Source organism: Pogoniulus pusillus, chromosome 18, assembly GCF_015220805.1.
Source record: "Pogoniulus pusillus isolate bPogPus1 chromosome 18, bPogPus1.pri, whole genome shotgun sequence".
NCBI classification, from domain to species: domain Eukaryota; kingdom Metazoa; phylum Chordata; class Aves; order Piciformes; family Lybiidae; genus Pogoniulus; species Pogoniulus pusillus.
Window position 1 is genome coordinate 9,065,905 of NC_087281.1, and position 27,658 is coordinate 9,093,562.

Genomic DNA, 27,658 nt, shown 5'->3' on the forward strand with positions numbered 1-27,658 from the left:
AGATGAGCCAGCAGTGTACCCAGGTGGCCAAGAGAGCCAATGGCATCCTGGCCTGCATCAGGAACAGTGTGGCCAGTAGGACAAGGGAGGTTATTCTGCCCCTGTATTCAGCACTGGTCAGGCCACACCTTGAGTGTTGTGTCTAGTTCTGGGTCCCTCAATTCAAGAGAGATGTTGAGGTGCTGGAAGGTGTCCAGAGAATGGTGACAAAGCTGGTGAGGGGCCTGGAACACAAACCCTATGAGGAGAGGCTGAGGGAGCTGGGGGTGTGCAGCCTGCAGAAGAGGAGGCTCAGGGCAGACCTCATTGCTGTCTACAACTACCTGAAGGAATGTTGTAGCCAGGTGGGGTTGGTCTCTTCTCCCAGGCAACCAGCAACAGAACAAGAGGACACAGTCTCAAGTTGTGCTGGGGGAAGTCTAGGCTGGATGTTAGGAGGAAGTTCTTCACAGAGACAGTGATTGGCATTGGAATGGGCTGCCCAGGGAGGTGGTGGAGTCACTGTCCCTGGAGGTGCTGAAGAAAAGCCTGGCTGAGGCACTTAGTGCCATGGTCTAGTTGACTGGCTAGAGCTGGGTGCTAGGTTGGACTGGATGATCTTGGAGGTCTCTTCCAACCTGGTTGATTCTATGATTCTACGATCTTTACATGGCCAAGGACAGATTAAGATAAAGAAGACATAAATCAACATTAGTCTTTTTTATGCCTCTTAAACACAGGATTTATCAGACAACAACAAACAAAGTGGAAAGAATAAGGTTGAATGGATAGGCCACTGGGTCCTTTTTATTGTCACCATGATCTTTTTATATACCAGTAAATCAACAAAATCATCTATGCTTCTGCTTTATTACCATACAGAAAAATAGAGACCCTTTTTGTAAGTATTTTCCCCACCCCTTCTTCTTAATTTAAGAATAAAAAGGAAACTCAAACACACTATTAAGTACTGGCATTTTGCACATGACCATATTATTTTATTTAAACTACAGTATTCAGGGTAATATTGTAGATGTGTTCTGACACATCTCTCTTCATCTCTGTCACCAAGACCAAGTACGATGCGGTACAAATATTAGTAATTTTCTTAAATAAGATGTTGTTCTAAAAACTCATACTCATGACAATATTTTTGGCCAGTATGATCTTTCTTATCGAGTTTGTAAGTACAATGCTTCCTACAGAATTCATATGAGTCACAACATATAGTGCACATATACTTACCCAATGCATAAAGGTAAGCAATATATTTAACCTTACTATGTGAATGGCAATAGCAATAGCATAGCGTTGAATAGAATAGAATAACAGTAACATAACACTGGGCAGCCTAATTCACTCAGGAGAGACCTATAATCACTATCCAATTCAACTTCCTGACCACTCCAGAGCTAAATCCACAGAGCCTCCACTTGATAATTACTCACTTTGAAACTGTATTATTCTTGATTCAATTATTAAAAAAACCCCAAGCTTTATCTCAAGTTCAATCTACTTAAAAAAGCATCTACTAAAATCTTGAATTACAGTAACACTGAGGCTTGAGGGCTAAAGATGAGAAAAGGCAGGGTGCAGAGAGATGTCTGGCTTGTGATGCCAAGGTTAACTCTCTTGCACCAGGTAGAAATTTCCTCTAGGTGAGTACCTTTACCTTTTGTTGTAGTTTAAAGTGGGGAAGATTGCTCTTTTACCTCTTCTAAAAGGGGCAAAAGAAAACCACTCACATAGGGGATTGGAGAATTGAGAAGTTTAAATGGAAAGGCTATTTACAACCACTTAGAACAGCACAGAAGTATATAAACTACACAAAAATCCATAGTACATCTCTGCCATGCTTCACTTAGGCCAAAACTTCACATAAGAACCAAAATCCCAGGACTGAAGAGTCATGTGTGTGCCCCCCGATGCCTCTCTACCACCACACCAAAACCATTGTGACGCAGCACAAAATTCAGCTTGGCAACTCCAGGCCCCAATTACACCACTATGGGCCTAACTGGCAGCATTGCCAAGGTGGACCAGGACTCTCACCCCACAAAGCAGGAGATAAGAGCCTGGGCATCCTTCCCAGAAGGACTAAGAAAGGGAAGAGGTAAGAAACTAACTGCAGCTAGATTTCTAGGGATGCAGGATTTAGGGGAAGAAATACAAAGATTTCCCTTTCTGGTACACCTTCTGGAGGTCTGTCACTTTGTGGTTTTCTTTAAGGCAACTGGCCTCAAACAGCCACATATTTTTAACCATTTAAGCTGTACTGGGAAAAGCAGATATCCAAACAATCAGAGCTGTGTAGTTCTGCATAACCTTGGCTTGTGATGCCTGCTGATGGACAATTCAATCTCCATTTATGGCCACAATTCAATGAGTAACAGGGAATGAAAGCTGAAGAGATCTGCTCCTTTTTCCTGCTTTTATAAGAAAATATTATCATTTGTAACAAAACCACCAACTGCTTTTTCCCAACAAGCCATTTTTTACTTTGTTCTTTCTGGGGAAAAAAACCCAAGCAAAATGACAACAATAACAACAATAACAATCTGGAGCAAATACTAAAATACTAACAGGATACTCTAAATGAATAATGCTAATGAGATTAGACAATTATAAGGCATACTCATTCTCGTTACAGCTGAGAACATGTGAAAATGCCTGTTCTTCCACATGAGTGAGACTTGATCTGTCTGTCCTATTCCTTCCCATTTTTTATTTTCAGCTCTGACCAACACTTTTTTTTTTCGTTCTACTGTTTATGCTATCAAGGTTTCTACATCTTGTATAAGCAGATCTGAGAGAGGATAGGAAGTACAGTAAGTGATGGGAGGAACAAATTAGCAAATGCAAGGCTCTTTGGAAGCAAAAGTTATTTTTTTGAAAGATGAGAAGCAGGAAAAGAGCAATAAAGAAGTGCACTGAAAGAATGTGATGTAGAAAAACAAGAAGAGGTGGAGACAAATAAGGGGAAATCGTACTGATAGGATGAGGGGTAAGATTTTAAACTGAAAGAAGGTAGACTTAGAATAGATACTAGGAAGAAATCCTGTGAGGATGGATAGACAATGGTAGAGGTTGCCCAAAGAAGCTGAGGAGGCCTCATCCTTGGCATCAATTCAGGGTCAGGTTGGATGAGGCTTTGAGCAACCTGATCTAGTGGAAGGTGTCCCTGCCATGACAGAGGATTGGAACTTGATCTTCAAATTTCCTTCCAACCTGAGCCATTCTATGATCATTCAGGGATGACATGCTATTGTTCTAGTACAAGAAAAAAAGGAGGAAAAAAAGGACTACAGTGAAAAATCGAAAGAAGAAATGCTAAAACCCAGAAATGAGCACACAAATGACATTCAGGAACATTACCAACTTCTTATTTTATAATTAGTTGTCACAAAGATCAATGTGTTCTGTGAAGCTGCACCTACTCAGGCAACATACTAGTGAAAAACCACTCTATATTATCTTCAGGCTCAAAGTGTATGTTATTAGGCTTGGAAGAAACTTGGGATGTCAGCATCAAATAATTTACTGTAGCTTGATATAGAGGCTAAGAAGTGGAGCCATATAAAACAAGCAAACAAACCTTTACTGGTAAACTCCTATGGAAAGAACAGCTCAGACATCTCCTAAAGGCAACATCATATATATGCCTGCCCAGAGTGTTTTTACACAAATTTGTTACCATCGACTCTGTATGATTTTTATTGCAGCTTTTGATTTGTGCCAGCAGCTCTTTACAGTCAGGAGTGCTAAAAGTTAGCCAAAGATATTTATGTCTAGAAATGCATGTAGGAAAAATGGCTACTTCCATTAATGGTACAGTCAGAAAGTAATTAATTAACAAGACAGAAAATAACTACTGGGTACTGATTGATACCCGCCTGAACATGAGCCAGCAGTGTGCCCAGGTGGCCAAGAGAGCCAGTGGCATCCTGGCCTGCATCAGGGATGGTGTGGTCAGCAGGAGCAGGGAGGTCATTCTGCCCCTGTACTCTGCACTGGTCAGACCACACCTCGAGTACTGCGTTCAGTTCTGGGCCCCCCAGTTTAGGAAGGACACTGAGATGCTTGAGCATGTCCAGAGAAGGGCGACGAGGCTGGTGAGAGGCCTCGAGCACAAGCCCTACGAGGAGAGGCTTAGGGAGCTGGGGTTGTTTAGCCTGGAGAAGAGAAGGCTCAGGGGTGACCTTATTGCTGTCTACAACTACCTGAAGGGTGGTTGTGGCCAGGAGGAGGTTGCTCTCTTCTCTCAGGTGGCCAGCTCCAGAACAAGAGGACACAGCCTCAGGCTGCACCAGGGGAAATTTCAGCTCGAGGTGAGGAGAAAGTTCTTCACTGAGAGAGTCATTGGGCACTGGAATGGGCTGCCTGGGGAGGTGGTGGAGTCGTCGTCCCTGGGGCAGTTCAAGGCAAGGTTGGATGTGGCACTTGGTGCCATGGTCTAGCCTTGGGCACTGTGGTAAAGGGTTGGACTTGATGATCTGTGAGGTCTCTTCCAACCTTGGTGATACTGCGATACTGTGATACTAACCATATCATTCTGTGGCTCATAAGTGGGGAGAAAATACTGTATTTTCAGTATAGTTCTTGTTTATTGTGACAAATATTTTCAAATTAGTTTCTTTTATACAATTTCCACTTTGCTGCAGTGGATCTTGTGTGACAAACATCTCTAAACTGAAGAAGCAAGAGATGCTTTATTTTAAATAGTCGAAAGAATTTCCAGTATTAGTAGGGACAATAACTAAAACAATAAAAAACTGTTGGAGTTACATGCTAAAATAGGATTCACTGGACCAAGAAATTATAGATACACTCCCAACACAAAATAATATTGAATCAGTATCACTGGGACACAATAGAAGTCCAATGAATACACTGAAGTACTGCCAATGCCAATGTCCAGTGTATCAGTTTTTCATGCTGTTTGCTTGAAACTGCATAGATATTTAAGACTCCCTACAGAAAGCAAAAAACAACTGTGCTGTCTGTAAAGTGGGATGTTATAATGTGAAGCCATGGCCATATGCTATCGTGCACCGCTGAGATAAAAGGAACATGCTTCTGTAGCAGAAATGAACCCAAATCTCTCACTCCTGTTGATGTTGGACATTGGTAAACAAGCATTTACTCCAACAGTCTCTTCCCTGATCAGAATGTTACTGAGTCCTTGTTTTCTTCAAATGGAGGTATCACCCTGCATTTTCCAGAGACAGATAAAGGCTCAGCAGAAATGCAGAACCAGGGGGAAGCTGCACACTTTGGAGATTTCTGTAACTTCACCTGACTTTAGCCTCAGCAAATATGGGCCAGGTCTGGACTGGCATTAGTAATCTCAGTCTTCAGAAAGAACATTTAGTAATTCTATTTGTCTTTCATTCTATTCTTGCCTGGAATGTCAATGAGAAAAGGAATTTCTTTCTACTGTAGCTACAAACCTAGTAATAATTTCAGGAAGAACCATCTCACATCCTAGACTTTATGTGAAACAGGACACATGCAAATCTTGTATCTAAGTAGGGTAACTCACTTTGAGATTTTTTTTCTAATGTTCTGACCCAGATTATTTAAACAGGTATTTTATGAGGGAGTTCATTTTCTGGTTTGGGAGAAGACAGGCTGAAATGTGCATAGGTGTATTTCTGGAACTAAACTACATTAGCAAAAAATGCTACAAATTTTGTCATGTTGCAATACCAAGACTGATGATGTTCTTCCTCTATAAGCTTTTATTTCCTTTCCCTTTTTCTTCATTCTTGTTTAGAAAACTATAATTCCTTGGCTTAAAACTTCTTAAGCATTTGAACGGATCAAATAAACAATGTTGTGAATCCACCACTTCCACCTTGCAGCACTAACAACTGTGTGAACACTCGACACTACATCTTAAATGAAGGCATTTTCTTTTGCCCTCAGTGTTGGAACTGGCCTCTGTCACTAACTGACAAGAAGGCATGCACATACTTATGAAGGGTCAACAAAGAGATATAACTACTGATACATGGCAGAATGAGCATCCATTAAAAAGATTAAAAGACTGAAAACCATATTGCTTTACTTTTGTGGGTATGTATATTAGTTTTCCAATGAGGAAAAATGTCAGTTTAGTGAGACCAGAAAACTGTGAACATTTAAATCAAGCATTTAAGTAGCTCTGAATAACAAAACCATGAGTATCATAGTGTTTAAGAAAAGAGTTCTTTGCCAGGCAAGAGAACACAAGGTGGAGTAGCTGATTTTCTTTTCTCATTAGGGAAATATATCCCCAAAACTCATCACCTGCTAGGATCAAAATGTTTCTGGATTTGTTTACTCTGTTACCCAAGTGAACTCCCTAAAGAATTAAGCAATAGTTTCCCTGCTTCATATGGACTAAACCTAAAAGCTTAGTAAACACTACTTTTATCTCACAAACCATAATTTTTAATTGCTAACACACATAGGAAAGGCATAATCCACTGATGATGATATCACAGTCTACTGCCATGGAAATAACTTCACTTTTATAAACACAGCTTTAAGATGACCTCACTTTCATAGGAAAGAGAGAAATTTCACTGGAAATTGAGTGGCATTTGGAATAAACACATTCAAATACTACACAGTGAAAAACCTCTCTTAATAGTCAAAATACGGAAGGTGAAGATGACAGCTAGATGTGCAGCTGAAAAGGTACTCCTTTTCAAACACCACATAACTTACTGCCTATAAGTCCTTGAGCAGAGAGAGAGAGAGCTCTCTGAACTTCTGTCAGAGTTCCACTCTTTAAGTTCATTACACCAGACAGGAGTGAAATCACTGCCCTGACAGGCTTACAGTTTAACCACAAAAACAAGAACGCAGTATGGCTATAAGAATATAGTGTAGGATCACAGAACAACATTGTAGCTGGAATGCTTCCTAGAATGAGTAAGTACTTCAGAAGTGGGAGGAAGGGAACTATACAGCCGCTTGAAGCGCACAAAATAACATTAAGTCAGATGCAAATTCAGAAATACCAACTCAGTGCGGCAAGTGCTAAGTATTTTGGCATTGAGTCAGGAAAATACATACATTTAACCTACAGCTCTGAAGTACTCTGAGGCATCAAACAACTCAAAAGACTGGAAGCTGTAAGCTGTGTGTAAGCTTTGTGTTGCAGTGAGCTGGGGATGTAGAGTAGTGTGCAGGACCCCAAGTTGAGACGAGACAAGAAGCTTGAGCAGAGAATATGGAGTGTGGAAATGTAGAAAGTGATAATGATCTCACTTAAGTAGAACCTTTCATCTTGAAGGATCTCAAAGCAATTTACAAACTTAAATAGACCAGACACTGCAGCTGGTAGGAACAGAACCAGACAGCTGGGAACACATTCACGGGAAGGAGGAGGTATCAGGACTTATTGGACGCCACATCTTCCAAAATGATGGTGCTAGAAGACAGCAGGGCCAAAACAGCTTTTCCCTGAACCTTGCCATGCACCCATGTGAGAAAACTGCAAAAAGCAAGCAGCCAGTTTGAGATGAAAAAAGGAAAAGCAAAAAAGCAGGGGTGCTCTAGATAGCTGGGAAACTGTTGTTAGGATTCTAGTTTCCCTGACTTTTCTTCCACCCCAACTCCATAAACACACACTTCCTGCAATAAAACCTCACAGCTTTCCCATTGTTTTTCTTTTCTCTTTTGCCTCCTCTTTTAAAGGCCTTCCTCCAATTTCTAGCTAGCTCCCCATCTTTATACAATCCACACTACCCCTCTTCTTCTCCTCTAACTCCTAAATGTTTTCCAAACACATAGTAGGACAAGTAGTCCTACCTTCTGGCTACTGGCAAGCCAAGAAATTACTTCATCTATGCCATTGATGTAGTACAAGACTGACTGTAGTATCACAAGGGCTATTCTGTTGTTCAGAAGCACTATTGAATACACACTGTTAAACCTGAACTAGATAAACAAATCTAAAAAATAAGAGTCTCATTAGTTTTTGCAGAAATGGAATTACTTCTGGAAGGAAAGGCAGCTCCTAATTACAACACACAGTATCTTAGGACACAAAATGATCACACCAAATGAAAGGGCAGAGAGATTTCAATTAAACAGAATCACGAAAGCAACACTTTTGTAACAGTTACAAGACACTGTGAGCAGTTTCATATTTGTATTTCTCAAGACTTTCAAAACTTCCACATTTACATTTAGGAAGGGGTGGGGGGGGAGGCAGCAAAAAAATATTTCACGGATAAGAACCAAAGACAAGTGTTGAGCAGGTGTTCTAGCACCATGAACTCCGTCTCAGAGAGCACCCACAGAATCCTCTTCTGCACAGACAACAGTTTCTTTCAGAAAGTGCCAGATGGGATCAATGGCTTACTGTCTCTTGCTTGGGGTTCATAACCTTAGTTGCAAATGCAGCTCTTGTAATGGGTTAAAAAAAACCAAAATCATTGGTAGCCTTGCCCTAGTTATTTGGTATTTAAGAAACATCCTTCCTTGTTCCTCTTCAATATTTTGTCATTTTTTTGTTACAGGAACTTTGTTGGAAGCTTTTCAGGTCTGGAGTATTATGGGAATGACATATTTCAGCTCAGTTTAGTATGAAACAATGGTCTGCCATCTAGGTATAGATGGCAGATAAGATACATGGAAGTGTGAATGGAAGAAATACGGGTGTAGGCCTGATGTAATTAACCAGTGCAATTAATATGCATGGGTAGTAAAGGGTGAGATCTGAAAACTATCTGTAGGTTGCCACGTGAATAGAAGTGGAAGTATGCATAACAAAAATAAGTTGTGCAAATAAATGTCTTCACAGGAGGGAAATGCCTTCTTAAGTCCATGCCTGCTGCTGCCCCAACCAAATGCTACGGAGTATAATGCCAAATACTTAAAACACACAAAACATTACACTGTGTCTCACCCTAAAATAAACTGATCACTCAGACTTTTGCGGGAGGATGACAATTTAATGACAGTTTACACCAGTGAAAAGCTTTTGACATGAATGAGCTTGGAACAGGCCCCACATCAGATGAGTAGTGTCTGGGCTACTACAGATACTCAAAAGCTACATATGAACAGACCACGATTTTCATACTGAATACCATTACTGAGGATTTGATCAGCTTTGTTTTTACCTTTCTTTTCTTTTTAGGCCCTCAAGATACAGCTTTCTTCCTGCCAGGCATGAAAAGGCAAAGGGGAGTGTCTCTAATTCACTTTTAGGTCATAAAAAAATCACAGCAGAAGAGCAAAACACTGAGTCTGCACATCCTGCATTTACTATACACTCAGACTTTGCTAGGTCAGAAAAGACACGGGAATAGTACAGACTCTGAAATCAAGCCCAGATTTTTCACTATTACATAAACTAAACAATTCACAGATGACACATTCTCTCATGCCTCAATGCCTTTCTCTGGATCCAAAAGATTAATTTCCTCAACTGGACTAAGCTTGTATTCCTTCACAGTTGTGCTTTCCCATGCTGCTGGCAATGGCAGATTGACTAGAATGAGGAGTGGCTGCTGCAGGGGAAGCATTACAGATAAAAACAAAAACAAACGAAGGAGATTTGAAGGATTCTAGAATGTTTTTCTCTGCTGCTAGAAGAAGATGAAGAGTAGAAAGATATTACAAAAAGAAAATACACTAAAATTTGGTGACTGTTCATGCATGAGAAATGACGGGAATGAGAACACACGTGAAAGACCTGGAAACAAAGTGAAAAAGAAAATTAATCATGAGACTTCTCTGCTCAGTCAAATGAAACATAAGGAGATTCCTTTTCACATTCACACACAAAAAAAAAAGCCTGAAAATATTATCCCAAATATTACACTTTAAAAAAGAAAATACAGACAGTTTTGGATCATGGACGTTTTCAATGAGACAATGAACTATTTACATCCACACGTCAGCTGATAATCACCACCAAGAGAGACTGAAGAACATGACAGAGAATCTCCCTTACAGAGATAACTTTGCCATTTTGCACAAGTAGAAACTGTGTTCAATTAGTGAAGATGATTCAATGCATGTATCAGGCCAGATGTTAATTCTGGATGTGCATTTGTCACCACTGTCCACTTCAGCCTAGCATCATACTACTTTGTAGCTCAATGCTTTCTCTTGCTTTCTTCTCTTGATGAATGCTTTCAGTCTATCAGTTTACTACTTGCAGTAATTATTAACAATGGTTGTTACAACACAGCACTGGAAGCAGAATTTTTAGTTATATTCCCTACAGGGAATCAAGCAACTTGAGGAAAAGAAGGTGGTCCACAAAAAAAACCCAGGAGTTCAAATTTTGAAGATCCTAACACACACAACGCACACACAAACAATATTCCAGTATTTGAACTGTGGTAGCATTGTCTTAAAATGAAAAACTGTTGCTGTTGTGACTATCCAAAGACTGTTTTTCCATCTTACATTTTGTTCTTTGTTTCTGCTGTTTTCAATTGCCATGCCAAAGTTTCTCCTGTTTATTCTAATTGTTTTAGTGTGTCTGACTCTCATTGGTTTATATGTTTAGGCTTGCCCTGATTTAATATGAATTAAAATGCCAATGTCACGACCAGTCTGCAAATATGACTCAGAACAGAAACTATTTAAATAATACTATGGATGGCACCCATCTGGTTTGATATCTAGATCATATAGAATAATGCTGGGTTTGTTTTCTACTACTCTTGCCTGCTATTGCCAATGAAGTGTTGACTATGATTGTGCCCACAAATATGTTTTGTTCCTGGCCCAATTAGCCAAAATAATGTGGTTTATTGCATGTATGTACGTGAGGTTGTTTTGATTATACTAAACTCAATTTAGACAATGCACATTTTGCCACTGCAGCGCTAGAGGACAGTAAGAAAAGCACTTCCAACAAAACAGTGTTTTCAAAAGCAAACCACTTGGCCTCTTCCCTTTAAAGTGATTTTAAGGCACACCACCCTTTCTTGTGAATTTAGTTATTTCCCAAAATTAAATCTGAATACTACCCTCAACAGAAACCCCCTACGCTCTTCCTTCTCAGTCATTATGTAAGATATGGCAAATTTCAAACAGCACATTTCCATTTCACAGAGTTTACCTTTCTTTAAATCATCAGTTTAGTGTGTTGAGCAAAACACTACATGCTTTTTCTGCAGTGGTGAATCCAGCTACTGTATGTCCAATGGTAGCTTGAAGCTTATCGTTTTTATTTTTGGTACTTTATCTCTACAGACCTGGGAATGTTAACCATCTAATGTCTGCTACTTTCAGTTTCTAGCTTTCCAGAAAGAGGGCCAAAACCGTACTCCGAAGGGCAAACATGGTATTTTATCAGTTGGAGTTATAATCTAGCACTGACTAGTTCTGGAAGAGTGCAAATCAGCATGATAATCTTCTAGGAAAGATAGGGTTTAGTTTTCAGTGATGAATATGCCTATCAAACACAATGTGCTCAAAGAACATGTCAGACTTCCCTTGCGTGACTCTCACCCCGAATGCACTTATCAGTTTCCAAATGGGTGATAGACAGGCATTTATAACATGTTCTCTGCTGTCCCTGTCCTTTACAAACTGAAACATCAGCAGAAATGACAAACTCACAAAAACTTGATGCTCCTTCATATCTGCTGAAATGAACCCCAGCTTTAAACCTAGAATATGCACACTTATCTAAATTCTAAATACAGTCAAGAGATACTCTTCTGGCATCAACTCTAATCCTAATCTGACAAGTTTTACCACATTTAATAAAGCTTGCTCATTATTCCCTAATTCATAGCTTTGCTCTATGCAAAAGAGTGTGCATCCCAGCCTACAGTTCAATACTCAGCAATTCTACCATGATTTTTGTAACAGGATACTTTAAAGCTGATTCTACATGGGTACTACATGGAGATTTCAGTTAGTCTAAACTCTTGCCAGCTAAATTTAAACCTGCTTCTCTCTTTTATTAAGTGCCTGCAGTTCTGTGCTGCTAATGTAAAGAATGAAGCTGTGGTTTCTTTTTCAGTTGAAGCAAATTACCTTATCACTAAAAAAAAACCCTTCACTGCTCCTTAAAGTAGAGGCTAATAATGGCACATCAGATACATTCTTGTGATAGCACTTGTAAAATTTAAGAAAACCTCTCAGCTGACTTGAAAAGAGAAAAGGCTTTTCCTCAATCACTTGATATGTATCTATGGCTACAACCCATGGTTTAATTTCTGCTTACAATATGGCTAGCTAATATAGCTTCAAATAAATGACTGCATCAAACTTGTAGCCCAAAAAATGGAAGTTTTTGTTTGTGTCAAGAAAAAGTCCAAAGCTGCTGCTGTCAGCAATGATTGAAATGGTAGACTTTTAAAATTATTTTTCCTCCTCACTTTGGAGAAACAGGAAAAGGAACATCTTGAACTTAAAGCGCCAAGTTTTCTAATCCAATATAACATCATGGCTCATTCACATCTAACATCAAGATCAGTTCTACAAGTTCTTACCCTGACTTACAAGACAATTATTCTTCTTGGAAAGCTGCCAGTACATTCTGCAGGTTACATAAGGCATCAACTACTTCTGACAGAGGTTCCATGATTATTTAAGAGTTTTCACAGTTTCTGCAACTATGCCTAAACCATACCTACTCCTCAGCATATTCTTCAGATCATGGATTCTACACTTCCTTGACCCGCAGGCTTTGATGTAATTGTCATCTGATTGAGTAACTGTTCATTTTACTGCAGAATTCCCTGTAAGAAAGCTGATGCAGTCCTGACATATATTTTTCAGCCCTATTTTAATCAAGTCTGCACCTATAGTTGGAAAAGTGATGTGCTTAAAACAGTGCAAGTTAAAGCCTGATTTGAAGTTTACTGGGGCTGACAAAGTTTGACAGTTCAGGTCAGTATTTGCGTTGTTGCCAACTCCTGCACTTTTGCTTGACTTCTTTGTATATTTAGTATTCTCTACAAAACTCTGTCAGAATCAGAACTTCTCTATTTTCATTTTAAAAAGAAATTTCCAAACCTCATCTATGTATGAAAACCTGCAGGTAGTGACACCCAAGTAGATAATTCCACAGGCAAAATGTCCTGAAAATTAATAAAAAGGAATTAAGACATTCCTTTTAAAAAAAATTAATTTAAAAAGCAGCTTTAGGGTACAGAGGTACTAAATTTTTGAGGGTTACCTACTTTTGCTTCTTGATCTGTTTGAGTATGAACAGCTTGGGAGGCCTTTCTCCCTGTCATCTTTCGAAGTGTGCATGCAATCACCTTCCAATATTTTTTCATGGAACTTCAGTTTCTTTTTAATATTGAGCTTTCTTGCTTGCTTTTCTAGTGGAGACACGTGCTTTGAACTGAAAACCTGTTACAGTTGACTAGCTTTATTTACCTTCATAAAATCGTTTCAAACGCCTCTGCTGATAAAGAGTATCAGAGTTCACAACCTTCCGTGCAGGTTACTACGAAATGCTGTTTTTCTGGCAAAGCTAAGGCTGAGCCACCCTAACACAGCTGAAAACACAAACCCAAGACTCCTCTCCCTAAAGTTACAGACAGTTGATCAAAGCTTCAGCAAACAACGCGTTCAAACTTCTCCCCATTCCCACAGTCTTCTTTCAAAGTATTATTTGCAGGGCTGACATCATCCGAAATACCGCAGCCAACTCCTTGCCTCGATTCCCACTGCCCAGGGCCCAGAGCTTTTCGCCACCGCACCTGGCGCCGACCCCACTTCTCCAGTCCCGGGCTGGAGAGAGAGCTGACACCCGCATTCCTTGACCCAGCGCAATTAGGGTGGGGTGGATTCCGGCCCACCCTACCCTTCGCAGGCGCAGGGAGCCACTGCCCTGCCCCGGTTACCGAGGTGCCCTGTACTTCTTTGACCTCGGGGCCCTTCCGTCCAGTGAGGGCACGAAACAGGCCCCACATCAGGGCCTGCCGGCCTGCAGGAGCTACCCCGCGTACTAACCTGACCAGGTCGGTCATACAGGATCCCACAACCACCACCTCAGCGGCCATGGCGCCAGAGTACGGGACCGTCCAAAGCGCCGCAGCCCGGCAAAGCGCTGCCTGAGCCTTGGACCCTGGACCCGGCCTTCGCGCCAGGCCCCTCTGCCGCCACAGCGGCTTCTCCTGTTGCCAGGGGCGACGGGCGGGGAAACTGGCGGCTGTAGTCAGCGCGCAGGGGCCTTCTGCCGGGAGGGGTACCCCTGGCGAACGCCTACTGGCGACGCTGCCTCCTCCTTTTGTCTCTAATCCTTGCTCTCTCCCTAAACTCGGTCCGGCCGCGACGCAACGGCAGCCCCACGGCTGCGCGCCGGGACATTCCGCTCAGGCACTACCGCGGCCGCCAACGTGGAGCCGATGAAGACCCCTGCGGCCCAAGGAGCGGCGGGGGCGCGCACGCTGAGCGGCAGCGCGCACGCTGAGCGGCAGCGCGCACGCCGGGCGCGGGTGAACGGGACGGGCGCGTAGCCGCGGCCGTTGCTAAGCGGCTGTGTTCCGGCCGCCGTAGGTATGGCGGGGCCGGGGCCGGAGCTGGGAAGGGGCAGGCAGGAGCAGCGCCCCTGCCGGCTCCGGGACAGCGTAAGAAGCGGGCGACAGGCAGACAAGGCGGTTTGGCTTTTGACTCCGTCTGCTCTGGCAGTCCCAGGGCCATAAGGCGGGGGGTGACCCGGCGCCGGAGACTGTGGGCCCGGCTCAGGAGTAGCTGGCTAGGGGGCTGGCGCGGCCCAGGGCGACGGCTGGCTTAAGCGCCGCCCGGCGGCGTCTGCCCGCTTTGCCCCTGGGCGCCGGCGGCGTGGCTGGGCGGGACGGCACGCAACGCAGCGCCTCGAGTGGCGGGGCCGCCTCCTCGCGTGGGGCGGCCCAGGCTCCAGGAGCCTACACGTGGCCGGAGAGGCTCCTTGAGGCGTGGGGTCCTGCGGCGTGGAGCGGGGCTTCGCGAGGCCTCGTCCGGGGGGGTTCGTGCGTGCCAGGGTTTAGAGAACTGGGGAGTTTACCTGGGGCCCCACAGAGCCACGCTGCTGATGGTATTTCAGATGAGGGAGAATGTTCTTGGGCACTATGACAGGAGGTTTCCACCTTTCCACACACCCAGACATCTGTTACTGCCACCCTCAAAGTGAAACCCGCAAAACCAGATGGTGGATAGCCCCACCGAGAGGCTTAGGCAGGAAGGGTTAAGGGCCTGTGTCACAGTATTTGCCTTTTTCTTCGTATGTCTTCAGTTAATACCACTGGTGGAGGAACAGGGTACTTTGTATCTGGAGACTCTGGTGTCTGGGATTTTATGGTCACAGTAAAGCAAATGTATTTGCGTGAAGACCTAGTGATAGGCTGCTGAATCTACAAGGACTGGAGTTACTTGTTTTGCAAGGAAAATGGTCTGGTGACTTTTGGCTTTGTGTTTGTATTCTGTCTCCACTACTGCTTGGAAATTAACCTGAGGAAAATACATAAATGACACCTGAAATGTACAAAAGGGGTACTAATTGTGTTACAGGTTATGAAGACTTCCATTTACAAAATAAATTGCAGAGTCTAAGTTTTGGGTATCTGTCTTGTTATGTAGAAGATGCTAATCAGGCAAGCAATGCAGTAAGATCAGGAAAAAATGTTAGCAGTCACAGGTACCTTGCTTTGACCATATCTACATGTTTTGCTAACACAATGATAGGGAAACTCATCCCATAATTCATTCTGGAAATTGCATTTGTTCAGCTTCGGTTGCCACTTATACTGCTAATGTCTCACAATTCTTATTAAAGTATCTCATTTTCAGAACCAATTTTCAGGTCTTCTGGTATAGCTTTAAGATTACTAGAAGGATAGCTTGTTTTGCAGCAGGTTTTTCTTGTTTTAAGTTCTTAACCTTCCTTAGTCCACCTGCTCCTCTACAGCTCTTTCCTGTCTTAGAGCTAGCCAACTGAAAAGTGTGTCCTATTTTAGCCACTGGTTTGCAATGTATCATTTTAGTTTAATTTTTACTAGTGGTTCAATTTAAGCCACTGGACTGTGCATTGGAATGTCAAGTCTGGGCTTGTGTTCTCTCAGTTCCAGGGAAAAACAGGGGTGAGTAGGCAAAAAGTTTTGGTAAAAAATGAACAAACAGGAGGTAGCATCTTGAAACTGCTGTGGATGTTTACTAAGCAAACTGAAGGTCTTGCCCGTTGTGACTTTCAGCACATATGTGTGAAGAGAGTATGTTATATGTTAGGACATGGTTATTTAGTCTTCAGGTTCTTCACTACCATAAAATGTAAGAACCACAGTATTAAGATAGTATTTTTAGGGTATCTTACTTTATTTTTTTGTTTACATTGAAGTACCTGCCTTTGCTTTATTCAGATACAATCTGAATAGCTTGGATAAATACTCTTTCTTGAAGATTGCTTGATGTTGCTTTGTGAAAACAAACCACTTAACTTTAATGTTGCTACCAGTTACATCAAATGACCATTTTGTAGACTATCTATTAGTTACCAACTAATGTTTGTAAACTGCATCTTAAATCCAACAGTACTATTGCTATGGATTATTCACACTCTCTTTATAGAGCACTTATTAATACAGTAGGCCATATGCATCACTTTGTAATGAAGTAAATAGAGCATGTAGTGCTGTTTGGCAGTTAAATGGATATTTTAATGTACCTTCTAATGGTCAGAGTTTAAGTATTAGCTCTTCTGTCCCAATTTTCAGTGGCGTCTTTAGTGCTACCTTAATTTGTTTACGACTTTGTTTTCTAAAACTGTCAAGTTCAGTTAATTTTCAGATGAAACTCTGCCTAAGAATATATGATTGAATACATTAAGTAGAATTTTAACAGATGACTTGCCCTCCTTTTCTTGTATTTCTACCACAATCTGTTGTTTGCATAGTCTACCCTTAGGCTAAAAAGCAGCAGGTTCTTAAAGTATGCTAACTTGGAAGCCTACCTGATTTAACTTTAGATCACACAGTTATAAGCCCTTCTGAAAAAGCTTAAAATGTGTATACATTGGTTTCCTGATGTGTTTTGTGGATGTAAATGCCTTTCAAAGAGTGTTGATACCATTGAAACAAAAATAGCATTGGCCTTTAAAAACCGTTATGAAATGCTACAAATAGCCACCTAAGGAAGTGATGTAAAAGTAATACTGATTATGGTTACACTAGTGGTATTAAAAGTTATGGAGACATCATCAAACCCTTGGGTCCACTGGGCCAAATCAGTTATGTAAGACCCACAGATTTCATTGGAATCAGTACTAACATGGCTTGTCAATTAGAGGCTCTTAATAGAAATGCTCACAAGACTCATGAAGAGTCAGAAGGGCCCTCAGTTTTATTTCCTTTTTTTCATAGGGATAGGATCTAAGACCCTAGGGCACTATTCTAGTTTTTATGTTGACAAATGAGTGAACAGGCTTCACTGAATGTTGCAGAGGCAAGATAAAAAAAACAAACATTTTTTTCTTTATAAATATTTTTTCTTTATAAACCAGCTACTCTACATTCTTGGTCCATTATGTACTTAGATTTTTCTTTTGAAGTTTGCTGAGTGAATGTGAATTTACATTAAGCAGGATATTTTTTTCTCTCCTCTCATTACCATCCTTGTGCAGTTCAAAACAAAAAGAAAAGAAGAACCTACTAAAATGTCACCTGAAGTTGCCTTGAACAGAATTTCTCCTGCACTCTCACCATTCATTTCCAGTGTGGTTAGAAATGGAAAAGTAGGACTGGATGCTACTAATTGCTTACGGATTACAGACTTGAAATCTGGGTAAGTCACTTCCTCATCCGGGAAGAATGCTCAACTCCTCACAGTTAAGGTGTCTTTTCAGGGCTGAATTTTACTAGGTTCATGTCTAAGCCTTTCCAGTATATTTAGAGCTGACATACTAGCTACATTATTTTTTGTCTTAACAACATTTTGTAGCTTGGGAGATTTAATTTGTGATACTGTTGGCAAAAATAATTTTGTTAAAGTACTCACATTGCTGCCATTTGATAGTGTTGGTTTTCAGCAGAGATGGTTATAAATATTTTCCCTCATATTTATGAATTGTTTACTCAATCTTTCTGTAAATTAAAAGCTTGAGGATAAGTTCCTGTGACCTCACCTGTAGTCGTGAATATGCTAAACAACAACAAAAAAAAGAACTTTCCATTTATTTGACCTCCTTGAAGATAAGTACATAAATGGACTGTAGGCCCAAGTGTTTGAAATAGGCCAAGTTACTCTTTTTATTTTTCATTCCAGAAAGGTTTATGTTTTTTTTCAGATAGTAATAAAGTTTGGGATCTGCATGTACAAAGGTATGTTGGTGCATAACCTCTGTGAATAATGCATGGGAGACATGAACTACTTAAAGTTTACTTTAGGCATTGTGCAGAGAGGGGAGACTGAGCATGGATGAAAGAAAGAAGAGACATGTTAGAAATTGCTTTATTCTTTTACAGTTGGGCATCTAACACTGTACCAAGTTCAGATATATTGGATTTGAGAGCTTGAAATTATTGTAGCTTAAGGTATCTAAATCACTGCTTCTGTACACAGGACTGCTCTGTATGTTGTTTTGAGTGATAGCATAACCCAGTTGATTTTGAGAACCACCACACATTACTGCTGTGTAAAATATAGTTCTGCTGAAAACTTTGTGTGATATGCTGCTTTGTTATGGCTTCATGGAGAGTTTGGGAGGTACTTTTCTTGTAGTTACATTGCCTTTTCAGGAAGGGGATTTGAATTGTGACAGTGCACATTCACTTGGGAAGTCTAAGAAACTATAGCTTTGTTATCAGTGTTGTCTGACTTTGCATTTAAATGCTTGCACATTTGTGAGACAGGGTAAGCAGTTCTGCATCTGCTGCTGTCATTTCATGCTTTCTCTTGAACTAGTCTTCTAGGATGGCTGAGATGAGAGCTGTCTTATATTTCTCCTGTTGGATTTGAGAGTAAGGGATTAAAAACATTAAAAAAACCACAGCTGCAGTCTAGTGGTGAAAGTATCACCTTGTCAGGAGGTAAATAAGGCTGTTGCTCTCTGCCTACTGAATTCTTATGCTGCTTGCTTTTAACATAATAGATTAATATAAGGCACTGCTTTCTAGATTACTATCTTCAGAGGTATTTTGAATAAGTTTCTAAAGTTTTGGCCACTGGCATTACGACAATCTTGAATTTACTTTGATAAATCATGAATGTTTTCCAAGACTTTATGAAACTAAAAACTACCCCCAGCTGACCCTGTCACCCAGTGATTCAAATTGTGCAGTAATGGTATTGAACTGTGTATGCTTTCACTTTAGTAAAACTTTTTTTAGAGAAAAAAAATTACAATGCATAGGAAATAGCAGGTAGAGACAAATGTAGGCAATACCTGCAAGAAGAAAGAGAAGTATAAGGACATTGATGTTTGACATCATGTTTTGGAAGGCTAAAATAGGTCTAAAACATGTCCTGGCTTGTCTGGACGTTTCCGTGTTCCCCCTCTCTTCTGCTTTGGTTACCAGGGTTTAAAGGTAACATACTGAACACATTTTCAATGATTTGTCTATTCAAAGCCTTGATTTTGACATTCTAAACTGAAAAGTGGAAGGAATTTCCCTTTTATTTCGCTAGTGCAAGATAAAATTGCAGCTTTATAGCCTGTCGTGGCAGTTGATTTTGATTTGTAAATGGCAAATGTTAAGCCTCTAATTATTTGAAAAGTCAATCCATATGTGAGATGGTTTTAGTAAGGAACCTATTTTGCACTTAACTTATTGCTAAGACTGACTACTTAGTTTTGTTGTTTTATAAACTGTATTAAAGAGCTGATGTTAGATGAAAAGCATGAAGTATGATAATTTGCTTTCAAGTGTGGGAGGGATATATGTCATAATAAGGAAATTCTATTGCTTTGCAGTCTGTGAGTATGTAAATGTTTTATAATAATACATTACAGTTCCATAATATCTCTGTGTTTTACAAACTTACTAGGCAGTACCAGTCTCATCAGACATACTTTTACATCTTTGACTAAGACATACATGGGCATTGCTGATGCAGAGTGAGTGAAGAATTGTGATAACCTCCAAACGGAGCTCAGCAATATTGCTGAGGAAAGAAGGAAACTCTTCACTAGAAATAGTAATAAAATTTTAGGTGGCTAAGTCTGCAGATATGTTACTTTCTTGTAAAAAGGGTTCTCCGGTGAACAAAACCACAACTGAAGTGTTAGGTCACATCAGAAATTCAGCACATTCAGCAGCTTGAATTCTGGTGACAAGAAAACTCTAACAGGCATCCCCTGAGTTAGTAAAAGGTACTGTTAGAGATGACAGAGAAGATCAAAGCATTTTAACTCTTCCATAGGATATTGCCTTGTTCAAAACTCAAAAGAAAATACTGCTTCCTATTGAATCACTGCCATATATTGTATCATTCAGTCAATCTGTAGTGGTGGCTCGTTGAAATAATGACCAATCTTAATCAGATATTAAAATCACAGTATCAACAAGGTTGGAAGAGACCTCATAGATCATCAAGTCCAACCCTTTACCACAATTCTCAAGGCTAGACAATGGCACTAAGTGCTACGTCCAATCCTGCCTTGAACAGCTCCAGGGACGGCGACTCCACCACCTCCCCGGGCAGCCCATTCCAGTGTCCAATGACTCTCAGTGAAGAACTTTCTCCTCACCTCCAGCCTAAATTTCCCCTGATGTAGCTTGAGGCTCATAACAAACTGAATTGTGGCTAAGACATTTTTCTTAGCATTTCTGCATATAATCATGGAATAGGGCAATGTGATTATTAGGTAGATTAAGAAATAGAGGACATCTTCCTGTGTGAAGAATGTTTAATTATTGTTTAATGTAGAATACAACTTAAGAGGCTGCTGCTTTTCCTATGATGTGTTACAATAGTGAAAAATGTATTGCTGGTTGTCATGACCTTCGAGAACCTTTCCCTCCCTACAGCTATTCATCAGGGTCCATGCTTGAGTCTCAGATCATGCTGCAAGCTTATTCTTACTCAACAAACTTTGGTTTTTTGTTGTTTGGGTTTTTTTAATTATCTGTGTTGCACCAGCAAAATTGCAAAATGAGTAGGGTGATTTCAAGCTGTTTAGGTGAAGATTCTTTTTTTCCAGATGTTCACTCATAACAAAACTTTAAATTTCTCACTTGTTCCCTTTATGTATATGAGGGGATTAATTGTGCAATTTTTATGTAACCCATTTTGTACTGAACCAAGCTGACATTTTGCTCTTTGCACCTTGTCTGATTTGCTATTGATTTCTGCCTCTTGATATTGAGCTAGGTTTGCAGTTAGTTATATTCCTGAAACTAACCTATATGAAAAGCCATCAAAATAATGTATTGCTTCAGATTTCTTCCCGGATATTCTGCTTCTCTTTGAATGATTTTACTGTAACCTTCTGAAGCAAGGGTTTCTGGACCCATTGTTCACAGAATCATAATGTTAGGGGCTGGAAGGGGCCTAGAATTATAGAATAAACCAGGTTGGAAGAGGCTGAGGGACCTTGGGTTGTTTAGCCTGGAGAAGAGGAGGCTCAGGGGGGACCTCATTGCTGTCCGCAACTACCTGAAGGGAAGTCGTGGCCAGGTGGGGGTTGGCCTCTTCTCCCAGGCAACCAGCAACAGAACAAGGGGACACAGTCTCAAGTTGTGCAGGTGGAAGTCTAGGCTGGATGTTAGGAGGAAGTTGTTGGCAGAGAGAGTGATTGGCATTGGAATAGGCTGCCCAGGAAGGTGGTGGAGTCACTGTCCCTGGAGGTGTTCAAGCAAAGCCTGGATGAGACACTTAGTACCATGGTCTGGTTGAGAGGCTAGGGCTGGGTGCTAGGTTGGACTGGATGATGTTGGAGATCTCTTCCAACCTCGTTGATTCTATTCTATAATGTAGGAATAGAATTTAACATACACATTTACTGCCAAGTTGTAATAAGATATTTATAGCTTTATTTCCCAACTTCCTAGTGAGCAGTGAGGATTTACTTTTTTGTGTCATCAAGTAGACTACAATATGCTTTGGTATTTACCTTTCCTTTGGACATTTCCCTTTTTAAAGTAAATACCTATTTTATATGTTTAATGAAATAATCTTTCTTAACTATGAAATATGATTACAGCATTGTAGTGGTTCTTTAAAGCTTTTGCTTGTTTCTTCTGGTTAAATGGAAAGATGCTACTTCAGTTACTCAAGAAAAAATCACGTGCCATCATTCACCTTGATTCCTTCATGTGCATTTTGTTTGAAATTTACAAGTCTAGAATCTTCTGAACACAAGTACTATGAAAAGCTTTTTAAAAATAGCATTCTGGGTAAAATGCATACCTGAGAGGATGTGGGAGCTTCTGGGAAAGCTATGGGCTTACACAAGTCTTTTATGCCTTTATAAGATAAGTCTAAAGCTGTTACTTTTGCAAAGAATAGGTGTATTGAGAAGAGTGTCCAGCAGATCAAAAGGGGTTCTCCTCTGGTTCTGCTCTGCCCTGGTGAGACGTCTTGAGTACTGCGTTCAGTTTTGGGCTCCCCAGTTTAAGAGGGACAGGGATCTGCTGGAGAAGGTCCATCATAGGGCTGCAAGGATGATTAAGGCATGGGATCACTGCCTCATGAGAGGCTGAAGGACCTGGGGCTTTTTAGACTGGAGAAGAAAAGAAGGAAAGTGTATGTTGGTTAGTTTCAAGTGCTATGAGCGAGGAAGGATTTTCAAAAGTAAAGGTACTATAGCATTAGATAATTGCAGTAACCTGGGCTCTAGTTTGAAAGCCTACATGCATTTTCCTAAGATTTGTTCAATTTAAATACTGAGCAATATGTCTTTGGTATTTTTAGACTGAGACAGTGACTGACTTTCTTGTGTCTGACCTTGAAAAAACTAAATGTAACATCTACCAGATTTATGCTTTAATAAAAATAGGAAGAAAATGTTTGATACAGGAGCCAGCTGTTTCTTTTTTGATTTGTTCAAGGAGGACTTCACATGATGTAGTACCAAATACTGTATGTATATGTTTTGCACTAATGTGCAAAATAGAATTGCAAAGAGGAGCAGGGTATTTTTAGTGTACAGTTTGCCTGTTTGTGCCTTGATAACTCATTGAACTCTTCTTGAGAGCCAGGGCTTACGTTAATATATTGTCAGTCTCTATCCAGGACTTTCTGCTATTGTGTCTTATTTGTTTGCATTGGGCATCACTTCAAGAGAAGAAGATGTGAAAGACCTTAGCTTTCCTTTTAAAGATAGGTAAAAATCTAGTATTTGGATACCTGGTCCATTTTCTCAAACACACTTTCCAAACCTTTGCATCACACAATTGAAGCACTTGTTTAATGTAGGCTGGACTGTTTTCTAGCATACTGTGGAACTTGGGTGCATGTTGCATTTCACCAAAAGCTGAAAATAACTGGGTTTTAATTTTTCATTCTTCTGCTGAGTGGAGAATAGATTCTTGAATAGCTGATCTGTTCTTCCAGCCTTACAGGTGCAAATATCCTTTATGTATGCCTGACTTTCTCACACAAATAGACTTGACACAGTAATAACTCCTGTACGTGTGTTGTTATGATGCTGAAGCAAAAGATTATGATTCTTTGTGTTGCAGTCTTTGAGTTCATGGGTCTAGTAAGGATAACACAGTAGATGATTAGAGGATCAGTCTTAATAGAGCAGTATGCAACGCTATTGAAGATGTGATTCTGTCATGTTTGTATTACTGCTGACAGAAATCAATGAGAATACTTGTTTAAACTACTGTTGTGAGTTGGTGATAATAAAGGAAGCAAACCATTAATTTCTGAAAACAATCTCTACAGAATTTTCTAATTAGACATTCTTTAACATTGTGGGAAATTAAAAGCTGTGTAGGCCGTTTCTTGTGTTGGTCACCATGTGAGACTGTGTACAATAGTTCAGAGGGAAGTTTCCTTGACATATCTTTTGTTGACAATTAGATGGGTATCTGTAGATTGCTGCCCTTTCAGATGAGAACTCCTAAACCATCAGTCATGAGGCTCTTCTGACCAGTGCAGAACTGATTTTTCTTTGTCAGTTGAGGTAACAAAAGAGTTTGTGTAAGTTCAATATCTCAAAGTCATCTGGAATCAGAATAACCACACCAATGCAATGTTGTGCCTGAGCTATTTTAATCTTTTTGTTGTGATACATACCTTAGGCATTTACTTGGCACTGCGCTGCACAGTGTAGACATACCTTGAACCGACTATTATTTAACTGCAAGAGAGCATGTGAAAAGAACATCCAGAGCTTATTTGTCTTTGTATTGGGTATTGGTATTGAAGATACTGAATTCAGTCTTTGAAGTAAAGGTAAACCTTCAAAGTAATCCATAGAAAAATAAAGGTTGGTAAAAGGGAACATAGTTTGCCTTTCCCGAGAGAAAGGAATTGATATGTGTGAGCCTAACCACTCTGCAGTATAGGCCAAGGTACTTTTCTTTGTATATGTGGTATGTGGCTGAAGGAACAAAGTTAGTCTGCTAGGACTGAGCTAATTATAAGATAAAAGCATCACAGCAAAAATGAGTTAATTGAAGGAAATGGCAGAATTCCATTACAAAGAGCCAAAAAAGCCAAATACAAAAACCTCTAAAATTGTATTTTCCTAAATACACCCTCCAGATTCCTATGCATCACTGAAGTAATATTTTTAAACCAAAAGTGGCTGACTACCTGTTGATCTGATTAGTTCTTCATCTGGTAGAAAAACTTGACTTATTCTTGTTTATAGTTAGGTCTACCAGTGACTTTTCAAAGGATCTCTTGCTTTACATTATATCTTTCTCTTTTTTCTATCTCTTCTTCCGTTAGAATGTTTGCTTCAATGTCTTGAGTAACAGTTTACAATTTATTGTGCACTTCAGCCATAGGTTACTTTTTCATTGGATGTAATTTATGCTCTTTAGAACTTTTTCTGCAATGAGATTTTTTTTTCAGCTAATTATTTGTCCTGTTTTTCAGGATGACATCAGTCTTAGTCATAAACCTGAACTTAAGCCTTTTAAAAGTTATATGATTCAGGCCAACCACAAACCATTTACAGGCAGTGAAGACACCTGAATAATTTCCTTGGAGATTCTGTGTATTATAATATCTTCCATGTGACTTTTGATGTTTAAGTTTTATTCTGTTGCACATAGACAACATGGAGTTTTATTAGCTGCAGGAGGAAGGAGAACTTTGAGAGTGTAGGTGAGGTGTTGGAAAAGACATACTCAGCACTGGATTGAGGTCTCAAAGTTATAGAAACTTCAGGTAGACAGGGCTGTCTTTTCTCTGGGATCAAAAGGTGGTTCTAAGTACTCTTGCAGAAGTTGCTGCTTGTTCTTCTGTACCTGTGAGACTGCTGTGGCATGTGCCAGATCCAGCTCCTACTGTAATGCTTGGAGAAAACACAGAACTGGATTGTGAGAGCAAGTGTTTGATGGGTAGAAGAAGATATATCAAGGTGAGGGTACATACAACTGGGGACACAGTCTCAAGTTGTGCCAGGGGAAGTATAGGCTGGATGTTAGGGAGGAGTTCTTCACAGAGAGAGTGATTTGCCATGGGAATGGGCTGCCCAGGGAGGTGGTGGAGTCACCATCCCTGGAGGTGTTGAAGAAAAGACTGGATGAGGCATTTAGTGCCATGGTCTAGCTGACTGGCTTGGGCTGGATGCTAGGTTGGACTGACTGATCTTGGAGGTCTCTTCTAACCTGGTTCATTCTGTGTCACTATAGGGAGAGTGATGAATGACTAATTTTATGCTTTGTGTTGCAGTCTTGAAAATAGTATTAGCACATCTGAGGTACCTGTGAACTGTGAGTATTAAGAATGAGAAGTTAGAGAAAGGCAGAGGTGACAAGTTCTTCAGCCACACTTGGCTGGGAAAAAGAGTAACGTGCTGCTATGTGGGGTTTACTTCTTACAAGTGTGGTTTCATAGAATGTTCTGTTGTAGTTTTGTATATGACCATATACAAAATATATACTATATTTCATATAGTTTATGTTGTAATTAATGTAAAATAATGCTAGAAATAGGAGAACTACTGATACTTCTCTTTGGATGTCATCTTCTCATAGGCTTTCTACTCTTATCTCCACTTCTGTTGTATTTTAGCTAAGTATATACTATGTGAAGTTGCCCATTTGAATGTACAGGCAACTGAAAAGCTGCGGAGTTAGATTTAAAATGTGGCCACCCTTGCTTTGTCTGACTTTCATATACAAAGAACTGAATCTTGGTCACTGTATTAAAATAAACTTCTGAGAGGAAATCGGATAATTAGAGCTCTGTGACCAGAAAGCTCTAAAAATCTGCAATTAAAAGAAAGCTTTGAAAAGAAATGTGAAAAGACATAGGATCATTGGGACCTATTGTTTATTGAGTTTGTGAAAGGGAGGAAATATATCAACATGGACTATGCTTTTAGTCATTATGGCTTTTCCCTGATGGTAATTCATTGCATTTTGTGGTAAACTAAACAGTCCTATGGTGTGAAATAAATTACTTAGAAAATAAGTTCCCAGTCTTTATGGCTACTACAGGTGGTATTGGGAGTAATGCTAAATGACTTATTAAAACATGTTTATAATAGCTTAGCTTTTGTGATTTTTTTCTGTGTGAATACACCCTTTGCTGTGAACACTGAAAGGATATGAAGCTCCCAGGTGGTAGTCTGTAATTCTGTAGTTGGCAAAGAATGGTTCTCTTTTAGAGTAACCTAAAAACGTTTGTTTTTTTGAAGCAAACAAAACATTTATTATTTTTTTTAAATCAGAAACTGAATTTACATTAGTGTAGAGCAGAATTAGAACATGAGAGAATACTGGCTTCTGCTTGACTACAGAGCAATGCATAGTCTAATAGTAGTTGTGAATAAATTAAACAGGTCTTAGTATCTGACTGGAGGGAATGGTGATGGAGTCCATCCAAAGGATGCATCTGCCACTCCCTCATACTGTGCTCTAAAACTTTGCTTATGAGTTCCAAGAATCTGAGGTACAGGTGATCTTACAGTATAATGGAGTGCCTTGTCCTTGCCTGAATGTGTGACAGAAACGCAGTACTGTGAATCCACCAGTTTATTTGCCAAAGCATAGTCTACTGCAGCATGTGTTGCAAGGGTTATTTCATTACTGTTTTCTTGTTTCTGTTTGTTTTTCAATCACTCCTTTGTTTCAGTTTCAGTTTTCTTACTTTGTTCTTTTGAGGAATATGTGTGTCATGTCTAGTTTTGAACGAGGGTTAAAGGTAATTACCAGAGTATAGAAGATGCTGCTTATAAAAGTGTTTCTGGAACAAGTTTGTAAATCATAGAATTGTGAGACAGTTTGAAAACATTCCTTTGTTAGGTGTTAATTCTTTTTCTTAATGTGAGAGTTAGCTCCTTAAGACCCAGTAACAGTGAGCTCCCACCCCAGCCTTCTAGAGTAAATGAACAGGGAGATGGTAAAATAATAATTGAAAATCATGTGGTTTGTACATGCTTTTATTTAGTGTAGAAGTTAGGTTTTGAAATTATCTTAGATATATTTACTCAGCTTCCTCGTGCTGAATGTCTGCCTCCAGCAGAGGCAGCCTTATAATGGGAAATTACAGAACACCTGCCACAAGATCAGGGCAGATGTGAAGATTTGCAGTTCTAAAGGCAAGTCCAGAGCTCTGCCCACCTGCAACATCTGCTTTGGTAAACTCTCAC

General features: G+C 40.2%; 2 protein-coding genes across 4 annotated transcripts in view; one reads left to right on the top strand and one right to left on the bottom strand.

Annotated features, from left to right (window-relative positions):
- The window catches only part of RBKS (ribokinase), an 86,092-nt gene extending 72,113 nt beyond the window's left edge, over positions 1-13,979 (bottom strand). The window contains exon 1 of the mRNA XM_064158351.1: positions 13,918-13,979. Within this exon, the coding sequence (XP_064014421.1) occupies positions 13,918-13,967 (50 nt within the window). The 5' untranslated portion in view covers positions 13,968-13,979. The remainder of the gene's footprint in view (positions 1-13,917) is intronic.
- BABAM2 (BRISC and BRCA1 A complex member 2) overlaps positions 13,819-27,658 on the top strand; it is a 185,843-nt gene continuing 172,003 nt past the window's right edge. Inside the window, exons 1-3 of one of the 3 annotated variants that reach the window (XM_064158348.1) lie at positions 14,825-14,980; positions 15,942-16,022; positions 17,558-17,718. In XM_064158348.1, coding sequence (XP_064014418.1) covers positions 14,978-14,980; positions 15,942-16,022; positions 17,558-17,718 — 245 coding nt within the window. In that variant the 5' untranslated portion in view covers positions 14,825-14,977. Of the gene's footprint in view, positions 13,926-14,363; positions 14,464-14,824; positions 14,981-15,941; positions 16,023-17,557; positions 17,719-27,658 lie in introns of those variants that run through there. The other 2 variants (XM_064158350.1, XM_064158349.1) reach the window with 2 other exon arrangements.